At 47.7% G+C, this 17,573-nt stretch overlaps 1 protein-coding gene across 1 annotated transcript; it reads right to left on the reverse strand.

Moving 5' to 3' along the window:
- Positions 1-7,947: 7,947 nt before the first annotated feature.
- Positions 7,948-14,249, reverse strand: LOC135815159 (eukaryotic translation initiation factor 2 subunit 2-like). Its single transcript, XM_065328414.1, has 8 exons — positions 14,090-14,249; positions 13,790-13,987; positions 12,029-12,152; positions 9,994-10,037; positions 9,700-9,848; positions 9,347-9,403; positions 9,125-9,210; positions 7,948-8,925 (listed from the first exon to the last, which is right to left on the reverse strand). Exons 1-8 carry the CDS (start codon positions 14,105-14,107, stop codon positions 8,750-8,752), a joined length of 852 nt encoding a protein of 283 aa, XP_065184486.1. The 5' UTR covers positions 14,108-14,249; the 3' UTR covers positions 7,948-8,749.
- Positions 14,250-17,573: the final 3,324 nt, after the last annotated feature.

Here is a 17,573-nt window from a genome sequence, read left to right on the forward strand (position 1 = left end):
CCAGTTAGGAGATGCAATTGTGGAAAGGGGAATATTAAATAATCACTCATGCACATGCATAACCACATTGAAGTGTAATCCAACTCAACTTCATCACTCTCACAAGGAGATGACGCAAAACTATATCAGTCTATAACATAATTATTAACTATCTCAGTAAGAGATGCATATGGCTCAGCCCAGTTAGATCAAGGCTGCTGTCGTTGTGAGGCTAGATAGTTCTGCAGCGGTTTAATATTCCGACCAGACTCATCACATAGGTTGCCAGCGGGCTCCCACGTAGCTTCGCTGCTGGGGTAACCCTTCCAATGCACCAGGAAGTGTTGCTCACCACTGCGGTGTCGGTGATTCAAAACGGCTTCGACAACATAGCGTGTGTGTCCATCTAGATCTGTGAAGGGCGGAGGCGGGGGTTGGTGTCTTCCAGGAATCGTGTTCTCTTCGTAGCGTTTAAGAGCAGTGACATTAAACACGGGATGGCAGCGAAGTTCACGGGGTAGTTCCAAGCGAAAAGCATTCGCTCCAATCTTAGCCTGGATACGATACGGACCAAACCACTTGGGTTGCAACTTCCGAGAGGGCTGGCCACGAGCTTCCGGGGTCAGTAGAAAGTCTCTGTAGACAAGAACGCTATCACCAACCTTCAAATCACTGGGCGTTCTCGTCTGGTCTGCGTATAGAGCTTGCCTTGCCTGGGCGTCGAGCATAGCATCTCGAGCTATCCTTAGTGCGGCTTCCTGCTCATGAAGCCAATTGACCGAATCACTCCTTTCCCCTCCCGTAAGAATGAATTCGGGCGGGGACTTAGGGTCAAACCCATAGTTCAGATAGAACGGTGTATTAGCTACAGATGACTGTTGTGAACTATTTATTGCAAACTCGCAGAGTGGTAGAAGCGAATCCCAATTGTCCTGTCTCAAGTTCACAAATGCTCTTAGAACATCTCCCACTTGCCGGTTAACTCTCTCTGTCAAACCATCCGTTTGAGGGTGGTTAGCAGTGCTGAATGCCAATTTAGTTCCTAGCTGAGAGAATACTTCTTTGAAAAAAGCTGCAGTGAATCGTGGATCGCGATCGGAAACAATGGTTGAGCTCAGCCCGTGCAGACGAAACACGTTTTGAATGTACAGTTGAGCGCTGCCCTTAGCATCAATCTTCGAGTTTGTTGGAACAAGATGTACGCATTTCGTAAGTCGGTCCACAAAGGTGTAAATTGCGTCGAAGCCACGAGAAGTAAGGGGCAATCCAACAATAAAATCCATTGAGATATCCTGCCAAGGACTATTAGGTATTGGAAGTGACTGGAGAAGCCCTGTTCGTGGCTGACCTCCCTTCGTTCGCTGGCAGAGATCACAGGTTTTGACAAATCTCTTGACATCGAGACCCATTCGGGGCCAGTAGAAAAAACGTGCTAGGCGGAAGTACGTTCGATCACGACCCGGGTGGCCAGCCGTTGCACACTCATGGTGTTCTTGAATGAGCTTTAACCGGACACCGCACTGTGGTATGCACAACCGGTTATTGGGGGATGCCTTGAGGTACAAGCGATCAGTGGATTCGTCCCAATAATAGCGATCATGCAAATTATCTCGGAGAGAATGCTTCAATCTTTCTATGATGGGAGTTAGCTCTTTGTCTCTCTGGTAGGCATCTGATATTGTATTGGACACGTCATCATTCATTGCTAAAGCATACTCAATAGCATTCAAACGTGGTACTGCATTCTCCACGAGGTTACTCTCATGGAGATCTGGGCGACGCGAAAGGGGATCTGCAGGGTTCTCTCTGCCGGGTCTGTGACGGACTGTGTAGTTATAGTCAGCTAGGAATTCAACCCATCGCGCCTCTCTCTTTGTAATGCTTGGTTTTGTTTTCAGATAAACTACCGCCATGTTGTCTGTAATGACCTCAAAGTGTTGAAAGAGGTAGATGCGCCAGGTCTTTAGCGCAAACACTACGGCCAATGTTTCTCTTTCTGTAGCTGTATAATTCTGTTCCGCAGCAGACAATTTTCGGCTAGCATAAGCCACTGGATGCCAGGCATCTTCCTCTAGTTCTTGGAGAAGAACACATCCCAAGGCGAAATCGCTTGCATCTGTTACCACTCTGAATGGTCGGTTCACATCAGCCAGCCGCAATAGGGGCGCATTCAACAAGGCATGCTTTAGCGATTCAAAGGCATGTTGCCGAGAGCTGTTCCACTCGAATCGTGCATGTTTTCCCGTTATCTCCTCTAAGTTCTTAGAGAGCGATGAGTATTGATCTATGAATCGCCTAAAATAATTCGTAAATCCAAGAAATTGCCTCACCTCTGTGACGGAAGTCGGAGCGGGCCAGACCTTTACTGCGGCAATCTTGTCTGGGTCAGGGGCGATGTGCAGTCCATCGATGCAATGTCCCAGGAACCGCACACTCTCCACGCCAAATTCACATTTTGACCGTTTGCAAAATAACTGGTTGTCCCGGAGCACGCTCAATACCGACCGGACATGCTGCATATGCTCCGACCACGTTTTGCTGAAGATGAGTATGTCATCTAGGAACACGACTACGAACTCCCACAGATATGGTTGAAGAATCGTATTCATCATGGATTGAAATGTTGCCGGTGCATTGGTGAGACCAAATCCCATGACCCTAAATTGGTAATGCCCAAAGGGAGTGTTAATCGCGGTTTTGGGCACGTCCTCAGCTTGAATGCGAATCTGATTATACCCTGATCGGAGGTCTAGTTTCGTGAAGTACCTAGCGCCCTGTACGGTATCGAATAAATCATCCACATTGGGCAAGCACGCCTTGTTCTTAACAGTTATCTTGTTTAGCTCCCTCCAATCGCAGACCATGCGTAACGAACCATCAGCTTTCTTGACAAAAAACACCGGTGCACCAAAGGGGGACTTACTTGGTTCTACGAAACCCTTTTTCAAGAGTTCTGTGAGCTGTTTCTTCAATTCCTCCATTTCTGGCCTGGGCAGGCGATAGGCAGGTCGCGATGGGGGTGATGAGCCTTCCTCCAGGCGGATTTCGTGGTCTACAGACCTCTCTGGTGGGAGTCTAGCTGGCAGATCATCCGGGAAAAGATCGTCATAGTCACGGAACATGGCCTTGAGATCTGGGTGCTCGTTCTGAGTGGATTTGTCGGGAGGTTCCTTGCCAATGCCGTCTTCTACGCTGACCCACGCCAGAACACCTTCGTCTCCACTCCTAAGGGCATGCCTAGCCTGACGACCAGATATGAACATCGCCTCCACAGGAGCGGTCGGTTCGCTTTGACTGGGCGACGCACAAGGCAAACCATTCGAGTTCAACCTGACTTCATTCGTCCGGAAGTTTATGTCTGGATTGTTACGCGTTAACCAAGGTTTCCCCAATATAGCGTCATAGCGATGAAGGGGGAACACCGTGAAGGTTTGGTTATCGCTGAAGTCGCCTACGATAACCTTCAATTCATGGGTCGTCTCCATGGGAAACGAGCTTGATGCTCCATCAGCCAGCGTGACATTCAGGTTTTCCGAGCCAATTTCGGTTGGCAGGTTAACTCTCCTGGCAAACTGTTCGGCAATGAAATCATGGGTCGAGCCCGAATCTATTAACATAAGCGCGCGACGACCGTTGATTTTGCCTTCTACACGCAGGAGCTCATGTTCCGTTTCCACATTGACGCTGGTAACCTGGGCCTCAATAGTTGGTGTAACATCTCGCTTGAAATTGGCTTCGGAGCATTCAGCATCATCGTCAACATCCTCCACAGCGAGGCTACTGAATCGGTTACGGGTAGAGACGGAGCACACACTACACGCAGGTGATGCCTTTTCTTGCTGCGTCAGTAATCGCATCGGCCTTACTGACGTCCACCGTTTGGGTGATCTCGATGCTGCGGGCAATTCTGGGCCATATGGCCTGGTCGACGACATGCGAAGCAGCCCCCCTGGGCTCGTAATGTCTCACGTTCCTCGGGGCTTAGTTTTGTTAGCTTTTTGCTACCTGATGGTGGTGCGAATCCCGGCGCGGTCGCCAGTGGTGGTCTGCGCTGAAATCGGCTGTCTGAGGCGACTGCTAGCGCTGACTGAACGGCGGCTGACAGTGTAGTGGGGTGTTCCTTCACTACCAAGGTCCGCATGTTACCGTGCAGGCCGTTGACAAATAGCAAGGCTCTGGAGAGTTCGTCAAGTTCCGGCACCTGTAAACTTAGCCGAGAAAACTCCGTTACGTACGATTCAATTGACCCACGCTGTTGGATAGAGAACATATCCAACCGCACTCTTTCCCCATCATAGTGCGGGCCATACACTCGCGCTAGGGCGCTTTTCAAAGAATGCCAATCCGAAAATTGCTCACCTGCTTCCAGGGAAGAAATTAGCCAAAGACGCGCATTCCCAGCGAGGTAGCTAGCCGCAAAGTTAACTTGGCTCTCCGGGTCACCTTGAGGTGAGCACTTCAAGGCTAACTCGACCGTAAATACCCATTCTTTGAACTCGGAAGGGTTGCCATGGAAAACATTCGGTTCTCTGGTAACGCGTTTGACGCTCGGGCTTGTCTGGGAGAGAGAACGCGATCGACACGGGGCTAGATCCGGAGGACTTGAGCTTGATGTAGCAGGTAATTGATGTCGTCCAACTGTAGCAGCCACGTTGTCCCGAGCGCGGCGGATCTCACGGAAAGCGGCGTATAGCAGAGCAGTAGCGGCCAGGAGCACAAGGCACGTCAAAGGGCAAACGATGATCTCAACCATCCTCAAGCTACCAGTGTAACAGTATAGACTTGATTGATTGGAGAATTCGTCGAATGATGTTCAAACCAGAGGTTATAAAGCAAAAGAAAGGTGAGAACCGCAGGAGTGAGAATAGTAGGAACACAAGGTGTTACCATAAGACAAGCAAGAAGTGTCAAGGTAAAACTATTACACCGTACGTGTTGCAACCTCGCTTTCATAGCTGTTGCAAATTAATGACTTCATGGCCCCCAGGAAACAACCGGGTACTGGGGAAATTTCCTCCAGGAGCTTCTGGTTGATGGTTGCCTGGCATTGCTTTACCGCAAGCAGCCGTGGCTGTCGAAGTTGACCTGCACCGGCTCGTTGTACAGCTCGTCCGACCCGCAAAAGCGGTCTAATATGAACAGCGTTTTCTCCACGTCTGTCCGTCCTTGTTCCGTCATTGTTTCGCATGTGTATCCTCGTCTGTCTGTGAAGTCGATTTTCGATGTGTCTCCTGCAGCCCCACCACGCATGGTGAGGCATAGTAGCTTCAACCCAAATGTATCGACGAATCACAGTGCCGCTTGAGCACTGGATTTTTTAAATGTTTCGTTGCTGTTGTCGTTGTCCAACAATGTGGTGCGGCTTTCCTGTGCGTTTCTGCTGGTTCTCCCTTGCAGGTACGTACTGCCGCAGCTCCGCAAAATCCCTTGCCCGGGTAGCCAAGGTGGCATAGCGAGTCTACACTCTCATCCCCTCATTCAGCTTTGCTTGTAGGTTCATCTGTTGTTGAACATTATCTTCAGCTCCGTATATAGTCTTTCTGTATCTTTCTTTTCTGCCTGTAGCATTGGCACTGCTCCGTTATGTCAGTGACAGTCACCTCCAGCTCACCATTCTTACTTTTTTCATTTTCTAGTTTTTGCCGTACGCCATCGAGCTTGTGTTGCTTGCTGGCCAGTTGCTCTTCCCTGGTGTCGTAGTCCTTGGGGTCGAGCGTGCAGCGATAACACCCCGACAGAGCTGGCGCACCCTTGTTCTTTTCTTTTATTATATGCCTGCAATCATGCATTGATCTTCTTGCGAGAATCTGTCTTCACCTAAAGCAGACAGAGTATGAAAGCACACACACACACACACACACACACACACACACACACACACACACACACACACACACACACACACACACACACACACACACACACAAATGGAGACATGCTCAATCTTCAAGTAACGAACTGCTTCAAATGTCACGGCCTATGTCAGCGGAGTGACTCAGTGCCAGGCCGCGCAGCCGACCTTATGGAGACGTGATATGTGCCCCTGCAGTTCTGTCCTATGTGTATATAAAAACAGTGTGTCACAAGTTCACGTGCTATTGTTTTGGCCATCAGTTAGCATGTTGTCCTGACCTCCTAATTTATAAGAAGTCACAAGCAAGTACTTCAAGTGTGCATAATGGCTTACCTTCAACATGTTGACATGTTTCTCAAGGCCTTCCGCGTACTTAGGCCCCCACGATTCGAGTCTGTGGTAGGGTGTATCGATCGCAACGGGCCGTGCACGCTAGCCGCGCAAACCAAATGCTGCAGATTTCAGTGTTAGCCTGGTCCGAAATAGAATGATATGCCATTCTCGCCTGATATTCAAAAACAGGGAAATCACCTTGCTGCACTAATTTAAGTTCCTTAAAAAAAAAGGCAACTTACTAACTACCTTGATGATGGCATAGTTGAAAAACACTGTTATGTGTCCTACGGTTCCTAAACCCAGCAGGCCAGTGAGCCGAGTGCAGACTAATTGGAACCAAATAGGGAAGCTGTCAATCACTAAACACTGTCTATGAAACCTGAGCTGCAAAGATTTAAGTAATAGTCACACCAAGCTCTCAGTGAACTAATTACTTACCGGTATACGGTTACTTCAAACTGAAACTGTGGCGTACAAAGGCTGTCAGATATGGCTCTTCATCGACACTTTGAAACTGGCGCCAAAAAGCACATCAGTCTAGAGCGAGCCACGTGGTTGGAGTGGTAGTTTAGTCGAAAAAATGAGAGAAGTGCTTTTCTTCTTCTTGCTCTCCAACAGTCTGGGGAATTCCGGAAGGACTGCAATATCAAGTCAGAAACTGTTTGAAATGTGCAAAATGAGGCGATTTCCTAGATATTTGGAGCTAGAAAGCTGGCTGGACCTGCACGCTTTTGGAACTGGTTCCTGATGAGAACAGAGATCAGACCAGCCAGGTGACAATGCTGTGGTTTGTTGACTGACAGTATTTGGAGGAAGCTTCAGAAATGACCATGAAGGTCAATTATTTCCTCAAGATCACCAAGGTAAAAGAGTCTTTTCAGTGGAGAAGAAAATCATGATTCTTCGGTGTTGAGATCTGTTGTTCGATGTTTTTCACCTTCGTTTTTTTCGTTGTGTAACTGTCTTGTTGGCGTTGTTCACTGGTTTGATACCTTACATTTCGATTATGGCCACAGTTCAGAGCAAGTAACTAGTTTCTTCCTTCCGATCCTAGATCAATCTCTGTAGTAAATGCGCAATTTTTTTTACGGAATTTCGGATCTATGGGATGTCATAATACTGTCCCCGGGGAAAATTGCGGAAAAAAATCGCAAAAAACGCGGGGGAAAACGCGGCATAATATGGCATAATTTGCCGGTGAATTTGCGGTAAATATGCGGTGAATAATATTGATGTGCGGCAATTTTCAGTGAGTATGTAGTGAAATCAATCAGTTACAAGTCTCTGGTGTAAGCACTCGTCATATTTGAGTAAAAAGCCGCCACGATGAGACGTTGCTGACCGAACAACAGTGCACTGTGTGTACGTGTAGTGCAACAAAAAAGTTCAAAAAACGCGCCAAAATCGCGGAAAACACGGTCTTTTAAAAAATCGGAAAAAACGCGGAAAAAAACGCGGCCGCGGAATCGCAATTTTCCCCGGGGACAGAATATAATTGCGGGTACAATGCAAAAACAGATTTACATATACATGTACATGTACATGTACCAGGTATGATAAGTGGCAGCATAAATGTTAGCACAAGGCGGCACGGCGGACACACTGTATGGAAAACAGTGTTCTTGACTGCAACCAAAAACCGGTTGGCAGAGTCCCCTGATCTTGCCACTTCACGGACCATAATCATGTGCCCGTTTCAGACCCAATGGTACAATCCTCTGAATGTGATCACTATTTTCTGTACAGTGTGTCCTCCGCCTAGTGCTATCACACTGTCATGGGATTCAACAGGTTTATTCAAACTGTCGATGTTCATGGGAATGGAGTAAATCGCCAGCAACGTTCTAAGCCTACAAAATAAGGGTGCATGTATCAAGTTGACTATCAACCCCGTTCCTATACACAGAAACACTCGTCAATGTTCACGGAAATGCAGTAAATCGCCAGCAACGTTCTAAGCCTACAAAATAAGGGTGCATGTATCGGGCCCGTTCCTATACACAGAAACACTCGTCAATGTTCACGGAAATGCAGTAAATCGCCAGCAACGTTCTAAGCCTACAAAATAAGGGTGCATGTATCAACCCCGTTCCTATACACAGAAACACACAAAAAAGAAAGAAAGAAAGAAACAAAACAGCCCGCACAGCGAGCTGGTACAGAACACATTCATGATTCAATCATGCGCAGACTTAAGTTAAAACAGACACATATATTATCGTATTTTCTCTAATAAGAGCCCGGGGTTCTTATTTTTTCAGTGACAGCTCTACCCGCGCTACTATTAGAGACTGGAATATTGTCAAAACAGATGTTTCACAATAGCATTGCGCCAGGAAGGAAGCAGTAGACCGAAAACCTCCTTACAAAATATGTTCTTGGCATGTTGTACTGCTGTTTTATATGCAGTCAATATACTTGTTGCATACTCCAATTGTGACCCGCGCTACTATTAGAGACTATGCTCTTATCATTTCAAACCCTCACCCCGGGTCATTATTGGAGACCTGAGCTTTTATTAGAGAAAATACGCTATACGCATAACAACAAATAGAACCCTGAATGGGAGCGAGATCGTGTCTATTGCTGCTTCGCTCTCTGTGCTGCACGCTTCTGTGTGACGGCCTGGAAACCAGACTTGATGGTAGCTACGGAGCAGCGCGAATTGCAGCGCTCGCACTGCAAGAAGAACAGGCGCGTCTCCTTCTGCAAGATGGTCTCTGGAGATCTGCATGTGTGGCAAGTGACGTACTCCTCTGCAAAGCAATAGATAGAGACAGTCACGAAGAGAGTGAGGAACGACGCAAAAATAATTGAACAACGAGAAACAACATTATTTCAGCTTTTCATAGCATTTATCACAGCAAGTGTTGGACATCGGACACCATCCAGTGACCAGCAGACTTTCTATGGCACAGAAATCAAAAATTGCATGATAGACGACGTAGCACTTACTGATGTAACGTCTGAGCACACTCTCAATCTGCTTCTGTTGGTAGCGACCACGGATGATCAGCTGGTTGTTGGCATCAACGGAGCCACTGGAAGGAAAATTCAACAACGAATCACCATGGCAGCGTCAGATCTATCGGCTGCACATGAACTACTGCTCCAGCTTCCATGTGGAACGAGTGCCCACACAACGAACTGGCAACATACAAAGTACACACCCCTCACCTTGTACCAAGCTCAGCGCAGATGAAGGCTAACAAGTGCTTTGGCTGACGATGCAATCTGTTCAGAGGAAAATAGAAGAACACGCACGGACACAACAGCAACACGTGAAAGAGGTCAGTCATAAGGATCACTTATGTCTGATAAGCTAGAACTCATTTGTGAATACAAACTGACAACTGATCTAAATGCTTTTTTGTACTTTCGTTTTGCTTTGTGCACGATTGCAAAGTATTTGTGGCAATGTGACATAAGGTCTCTCCATACTATGGCAAAGGAGAGCCAGACCAGCAAAACACACGATGCTGCTCACGCACGTCAGAACAATGTGATTATCAAACATGGATCCAACTTACAGCTTGCAGATCTCTGTGAAGTTGACAAATGATGTTTTTCTTGTTCCGATACGTGTCACCTGGGGAGGCTTTAGCACAAACTTCGGGCGCTCTCCAATTCCACCGCCTGGGTCCTTTGCTCGCATGATCTCAAACACCCTATCAAGCAGCTGAGCACACAAACAGGACCAATCATGTTGTGAGATCGTCAAAGTACTACGTGGCTTGCCTCGAGAGACAACATGGCACTTCATAGGCAGTGCATGGAGGTGTGAGAAACAAAGCATCTTAAGGAACTGGTACAGCGCTGCTCACCTCTTGATAAGTGTAGTCATGATCAGCGCTGGCCTCTGCTTCATCTGTACATCATACGCACATACCGAGCACACACAACACACACAGACACGAGAGAGAGAGAGAGAGAGAGAGAGAGAGAGAGAGAGAGAGAGAGAGAGAGAGAGAGAGAGAGAGAGAGAGAGAGAGAGAGAGAGAGAGAGAGAGAGAAAGAGACAACCAAAAGAAGGAATTAACTGCAGGAAGACCTTGATAGCAAACGCACCAGCATCGGAAATTGAGATAAGGGTACGGTCTTGTAGATCTTCATACTCTAATTTTTGCTGCATTTGAACAATCTTTTTAACGAAAATGTCCCACTTTACACGCATGCGCGAGTAAAAAATGTCCAGACCCGAGACTTTTCGACTTTTCAAGAATTGTCTTGAGTGTGTGGATGGTCTCGTCATACTTCAAAGTTTATCATGGGTCGGACTCGAAAGCCCTACAACTTGGAGTTTTTCCCGGCATGTTGTAGAGTGCTGTAGAAACATGGAGAAGGGGATTTGCCACCTTCTCCACGGGAAAAAGAAACATGGTGACACTGTTCACCGCCGAAAATATCTGCGGTCTATGGGTCGCCCTACCTTTCCTGATATGAAGAGCTGCTAGACTGTGTCAAATGCACTTGAGCTGAGGGGATTGCCGTGCACGGGGAGGCGATTCAGGCCAAAGTCTTGGAAATTGCTAACTCCCTCTATGGAAGAGACTTGTATTATGCCTACGTACGCTCATCCCATGATACGCATCCACTCATGCGCATCTAGTTTACGCGTACGCCGCTTACGTCATTAACTGATCTGATGGACACACGCATAATCACATACCGGGCATGCGGCTTCCGTTTTGGTTGTTCTTTCCTTTGTTGTCTTTTAGGTCAAGACAGAACATACACGCTCCTTCATGGAGAATAATAATAACTCTATACGCTTATCATGTGGCGCAGTGAACTGTTTTCTTACCTGTAGGCCAGCTCACCTGTTGTGAACTGATAATCCCGGCCCGTTCATTTCAGCGTTGCGACCTTTGTACGAGTAGTATTCGTCGAGTACTGAATTTGTTTCGATTTGTCATGTCCGACACTGACGCTCACCCTGGCGCAGCAGCCATGTCAAACTCACCTGTCAACCCTGACGCTCAGGCTCTGATGGCATTCATGGAAAGGCGAATGAAAGCAGCTGAGGATCGTGAGGCACGCCTGACTGCCCTGTTGCAGAACAGCCTGCGTTTCAGTACATAAGACGTCGTCGCAGCCCACAACCAAACAAATTTCAGCTGAACAACCCGTCCTCCTCTCCTCAGCCACGCTCTCCCACCTCAGCGCATGGGAGGAGGCTTGGGAAGACTACCCTCGTTGTCAGAAATTGTCCGTCCAGGATCAGCTCACTCGAATGAGTGCTGTACATCAATCCCTCGACGAGGACATCAGGCGGCACTTGCGAGAAGGCATTATTGCTGTTCCTAGTAATGCCGACGTTTCCGTCTATCAGAAGGACGGCATTGCTTTCAAGGCTTCTCGTGACTGGCGTGGGTGATTTTTTCGCCGCGACAAGCTCGTTTCCAGGCGAGTCACGTACAAGTGCAGCGAATGCGGTGCGACCACGAATAGACTGGCGGACCACGTCAGGATGAAGCATGGCACATTAAGGAAGCCCATGCAGGATAAGGTGGGTGACAATATTGTTAGAAATCAAAGATTAGAATCGGAAGTACATTACAGGGTACCTTGCAATTAAGACTAGGTTATCCAGACTTCTCATAGTGGTCTATGAAAGCTGGACACATGTACCCCACAGCACCGGCTGCCTTGCCTACACGTGTCACAGCTTCACAAATACATGATGGCTCTGAACCCAAAGCCAGTTTCCGTATGTCGCTGGCCAGCACTGTGGTAGGCACACTCCATGCTTTGCTGAGGTGCACAGTCTCCCCGCTGACCCCACACAGTGAGAGAAGTATGGAATACCTATCCCCAATGGTACGGAGCGGCACGGAGAGCGTGTGCGACAGAACTCACCTGCAGCCCCTGAAGTAGCATCGTCTACAAGAACATCCCCGCTCTCAGCACCTGCTAGCGCATCAAATTCTGGTGCAGCCTTCTTCTTCTTCTTCTTTTTCTTCATGCTGGGGTTGAAAGCACCCTGGATGCAAGAAATAGGGCAAAAGCAGTATACATAGCACAAAACATCACATACCAACCAAAAGAACTTCAAAGAGCATTAATTACAAATTCGAACTGCCAAGCTGCAGGAAAAAAGTATGAACATGCACACAGTAGTTACGAACAGTGCTCCGTCCCAACCTGCCCGGATTAGGCTTTTTTTTCAATGTACCAACATGCATGAACGTTCGGCAATGGGTCGGCAGAGAGGGTACATGGAAAAGCAATGATAAGCTGTTCTAAACCTACAACTAGCTAACTTAGACTACAGTTGTGCACATGTACAGTAGCGTTCCATTAAAGGGGAAGTATACCCTAAAATCAAAATTTTCACCAGTTGTAGTCTTCGGGGTGCTGAGTCGAATGGTCTTGGTCCGAGGAAGCTGATACGCTCCCTTCCTCCTTATCCCCAATCGTAATCGCGCACTTCCACCGAAACTGGGTGACTGCGCCCTACTAGATGGGGATTTGTATGCTAAATGTCACTAAAAGCGCCATTTCGTTCTTATAAAAGCACGGATGACCGCAATGGGCCCATATGTTGTAGTCTTTTGGACGCTGAGTCGATTGGTTTTGGTCCGAGAATGCTGCGATGCAGCGTTCCTCCTTTATTCCCAATCGAACATGGTTGAACAAGCGGTCACGTGCTCCTGCGTGCCCAAGTCACCTGGTCACCGCGCCAGCAAGCGACAACTCTCACACCAAGGTTCAAATCGAGTTCAACTCGAGTGACAGGAGTGCACCCAAAGAAGGTCAAACAAGCTGTAAGTTGTACCCTGCAAGCGCTAGGCTAGCACGGTGACTGGTGTACGCAGGAGCACGTGACCGCTTGGTCAACCATGTTCGATTGGTAATAAAGGAGGAACGCTGCATCGCAGCATTCTCGGACCAAAACCAGTCGACTCAGCGTCCAAAAGACTACAACATATGGGCCCATTGCGGTCATCCGTGCTTTTATAAGAACGAAATGGCGCTTTTAGTGACATTTTGCATACAAATCCCCATCTAGTAGGGCGCAGTCACCCAGTTTCGGTGGAAGTGCGCGAGTTCGATTGGGGATAAAGGAGGAAGGGAGCGTCTCAGCTAACTTCCCCTTTAAATCAGGCGTCGTGCAGTCAGTCTGAGTCCGTCATGTACATGCATAAGTTAGTTAGCGCCCTACAAGTAAAAGAATATCAGCACAACAACAAGTGTTCCCAGGTGCAGGTGAAGAGATACTGAATATCACCTTATTTTCGGTGTTGTAAAATTTCGGTAAAAGCCAACCCCTGACCTTTCGGTGTAAGGATAAATTCGGTATGCATTGCAAGAAAAACAACAACAAAAACGGCTCTTGTACTAATATCTCCGGCTAGGCTCCACATACCGGTACGCGGTATGTACATGTACATGTACTATACCAGTACTAGTATACATGTACATGTACTCGTACAAGTTGATTTTTTAAATTTGACAGTGATTTTCATGATTTTCACATATTTTCGGGGGATTTAAAATGTTAAATTAGGTGATCCAGGACCAGTATACCGAAGTTACCGAAATTTAAATACACAGCGCCACCTAAGTTTATTGCTCTCCGGACCAAAGATTGAAACATGCGTAATGCCTAGACCATACCAAATCATCTGTAACGTCGTCAGCTGCTGCTGCTGCTGCTGCTGCTCCTCCTGCTGCAGCAGCAGCAGCATCTTCAGCAGGGACTGCTTCGGCCGCCTCGGTAGGAGCCTCCGCTGCACCCGCACCCAAATCAGCATCGAAGCCGATTGGGGTCTTCTTCTTCTTCTTCTTTTTCTTCATATTATTCAAATCGAAGCCCTAGTATTATTGTGTTGACAAAACAAAAGAAACAAGCAAAGATTGCATCTTTCGATGAAAAAAAAACACAATAACAAAGGTCCATCTCCAAAGAAGACTTACCAAATCTGGGTCATCCATGACAAGATATTACTGAGTGCGGCGATGCTTCCTGATCTATCTACTTATTCCGATGGAAAGCTACTGTTACCTCCTGATCTACAGATAACTGAGTGAGTAAAGAGATCCCAAACAGCAAGAAACATTCAAAGAAGTCCGACTGAGTTACCGGTACTCAAAACAACGATGTTCCGCGTGCATGCGCGCATCATGCGCATGCATGGCCGGTCCGAATGACGTAATAAAACGTCATCTTGCCATCATTGCCGGCATGGCATTTAATTGGCCAATGCCAATGGCATATGCATGATAATTATGGTGATGGTTAACCCCCCCCCCCGGTACCATGGGTACGCGGTTCCACTGTCGACATGAATCATGAAGCTTTGTCACACGCATTCACACTATGCCGGAATAGTGATGTAATTGTTGCCACATACATGAATGTGACATACATGAATGTGACACCCATGATTGCCATGAATCAGAATTCTGCTGCTGTACTGCATGCAAACAGGATCCCTGTGCAGCAAACCATGCTGTTCCATAAACTATGCAGTTCATCAATGACAAAATCCGGATATTCCCCCGGCACGCCCACCATATACCGGGACATGTACCACTGAGCGCTTCTTGGCCAGGACCAGGGTGTGGACGAGTCAGAAGCATCTCATCGAAAATGACTTGCTGTGGCATCCAGGGAATCGTCAAATACCGGTATTTGACGACTCCTCAGGTGACATCCGTTCTCGGCTCATGGCGGAGTCATGCCGGGGTATCGTGCCCAAGGCAGTGTAGGCAATGATGGTGACGTAGAATATTGAGGTCACTTGGCAGCTTCACTTCGAAAGGAAGTAAGTTCGCTACTGGCCGCAGGTGGTGCAAATGCCAGCAAGAGTAATACAACACATGCACACACACACCACAGACACACACGCGTGCGCGCTCACTCTCACACACACCGTGACACACACACTCAGACCTCAGACCTGCCCATCGCGGAAGCGATGATAGCGAACAGCTATGTTAGACATAGCAACTTGTGCTGGGATTACACCATTCAACAGCTTGCAAGGCTATCGGCGAGACCGACAAGACAAGACTGGGGGAGGAGTATGCATCTATGTCCGTGATGGACTGCAGCACAATCGAATAGGGATCACGAACGATATAGAAGCAGTGTCGATACATGTACGTCTTCAAGAAATCACACTAAACATTATTGCTGCATACAGATCGCCGTCCACGCCTGTCATATTCTGGCAGAAACTGACTGATACAGTGGACAACATCTCAGGATCCACAGCAGCAAAATCGCACACGATAGTCATTGGTGATTTCAATGTCAATGTTCAGAACCACAATCACCCACACTACACCCACCTCCAAACCTTCTGCAGCGGTAACAGTTTACGAAATGTGGTACTCGCCCCCACGAGGCTGCCGAGCAACTCCACCATTGATCTCGCATTAGTACCTAACCTGCTTGCTCAGTTGCCAAACTCACAGCCGCGTGGAAACAATGTCAATTCCATCACATGCTCCGTTCAACCATGCGACGTATCTGACCACCAACTTGTCATTCTCGAGCTATCTACCATGCTACGAACATTCAAAGAAGAACGCATTACTATTCGTAAGCCTCCAGTTCGAGCGATAAACATTCAACAATTCCAAGACGACATTAGCTCCAGTTTGACTGCTCTCCATAATAACAACACTTCGCCATCTGAGATCACTCTAAACGAGCACATTGCCCTATTCCAAACCTCAATAGCTGACACCCTTGACAAGCATTGTCCGACCACGACCATCACCACGTCACCACGATACAAACCTTCTCCTTGGGTGGACGGTGAACTAAGGCAATTACTCTATCGCCGGAAAAGAGCACATAGGAAAATGATACAGAGACCGGATGATCAACGTCTAACTCAGGCTTTCCGTGCTCTAAGGCGCGAAAGTAAACTCCTCATGCGAAGAAAGAAAGCTGCGTATTTCCAAAATGAACTGACTCGAAACAATCGCAACCCAAGGCTACAATGGAAAACAATCAACTCCTTGCTTGGGAGAACAACTGTGTACCATGAGCCCCATGCCTCAGTCAAAGACATTTCAGCAACGTTCGCCAGGATAGTCTCACCTCGAGCCCCTGCCCCAGCAACACCTGCAGGTGCAGCTAGCACCGTGACCTTTGGACACCTCAACGTATCACCGACCGCTCCACAGCGCGCTTCGAGTGCACCCTCACGATCAGGCACAGGTATCGAACTACCGATCGGACCAATGCCAGAGCCGTCCCTCACTGAGTTTAAGCAACCATAGTGTCCCATTTGAAACGCCTTGACAGCCACAAAGCAAGTGGTCCAGATAAAATACCTCCGTCCATCTACAAACTCCTCCAGAAACAAATCGCTCCCTCTCTTGCCCAGCTCTTCACCATCTCTTTCAGATCAGGTATTTTTCCCTCTTTATACAAGATTGCCAACGTTCGTCCAATTCACAAGCGCGGGAGTTCATCTGATCCCAGTAATTATCGACCTATTTCCCTCCTCCCGATCGCTTCCAAGCTGCTGGAGAGGTGCGCGTATGAGCAGATCATGTCGCACATACAAGGTGAATCATTTCCGAACGCGTTGCCGAATGAACAGTTCGCCTACCGCAAGCAGCATTCCTGCGAAGATCTTTTAGCCACGACAACAAACGACTGGCAAGCATGTCTAGACAAGGGCCAATTTGTTGTCGCTGCTTTTCTCGATCTCAGCAAAGCATTTGACACAGTCAATCACGCCTCCCTTCTTCAAGAACTCTTCTCTATTGGTGTCGGTGGTACTGCACTGCAATGGATAGCTAGTTTCCTATGTGACCGTCGCCAACGAGTAGTCACAAAGCATCAGGAAGGTGAACAGTACACACCTACAAGAGGTGTACCTCAAGGGTCAACATTGGGTCCTGCCCTCTTTAACCTATCTGTCCGAGCTCTGCCATCATGTACCATCACGAGCAAGGTTCGGCAATTTGCAGACGACGTGTCTATGTATAAGGCAGGCACGAACTTGCAGAAACTCACTGATGATCTCTCTGCTGACATATCTGTCATCAGAGAGTACCTACGTGACCGAGGTCTCAATCTTAATAACTCCAAGACTCAATTTATCATCATAAGACAAAAAACAAAATGTGTTCCTCCTAACATCTGCCTTCGGCTCGGCGATGTCCTCATATCCCCAACACCAACGGTGAAGTATCTTGGCCTCACCATTGACGAACATCTATCATTCTCCTCATATGTCACTGAAGTTGAGAAAAAGGTCGGAACAAAACTTGCCATGTTCCGGAAGATCAGGGACAATCTGACACCGGCTGCGAGAAAGACCTTCTACTGCTCATTTATTCAAGCACACCTCGAGTATGGTTCTAATGCGTTTGTACACTGCCTCCACACCACACAACATGATAGACTAACTCGTATTGCTAACCGCGCTGT

This window comes from Sycon ciliatum, chromosome 4, assembly GCF_964019385.1.
Source record: "Sycon ciliatum chromosome 4, ocSycCili1.1, whole genome shotgun sequence".
Taxonomy (NCBI): domain Eukaryota; kingdom Metazoa; phylum Porifera; class Calcarea; order Leucosolenida; family Sycettidae; genus Sycon; species Sycon ciliatum.

Bases quoted from the DNA above. Each gene is read 5' to 3' on its own strand.
- LOC135815159 (XM_065328414.1), bottom strand. The intron at 9,404-9,699 runs GTAAGTTGGATC...TCCTCTGAACAG, and splicing joins TTCACAGAGATCTGCAAGCT to ATTGCATCGTCAGCCAAAGC. The intron at 8,926-9,124 runs GTAAGTGCTACG...ATTGCTTTGCAG, and splicing joins TGTGCTCAGACGTTACATCA to AGGAGTACGTCACTTGCCAC.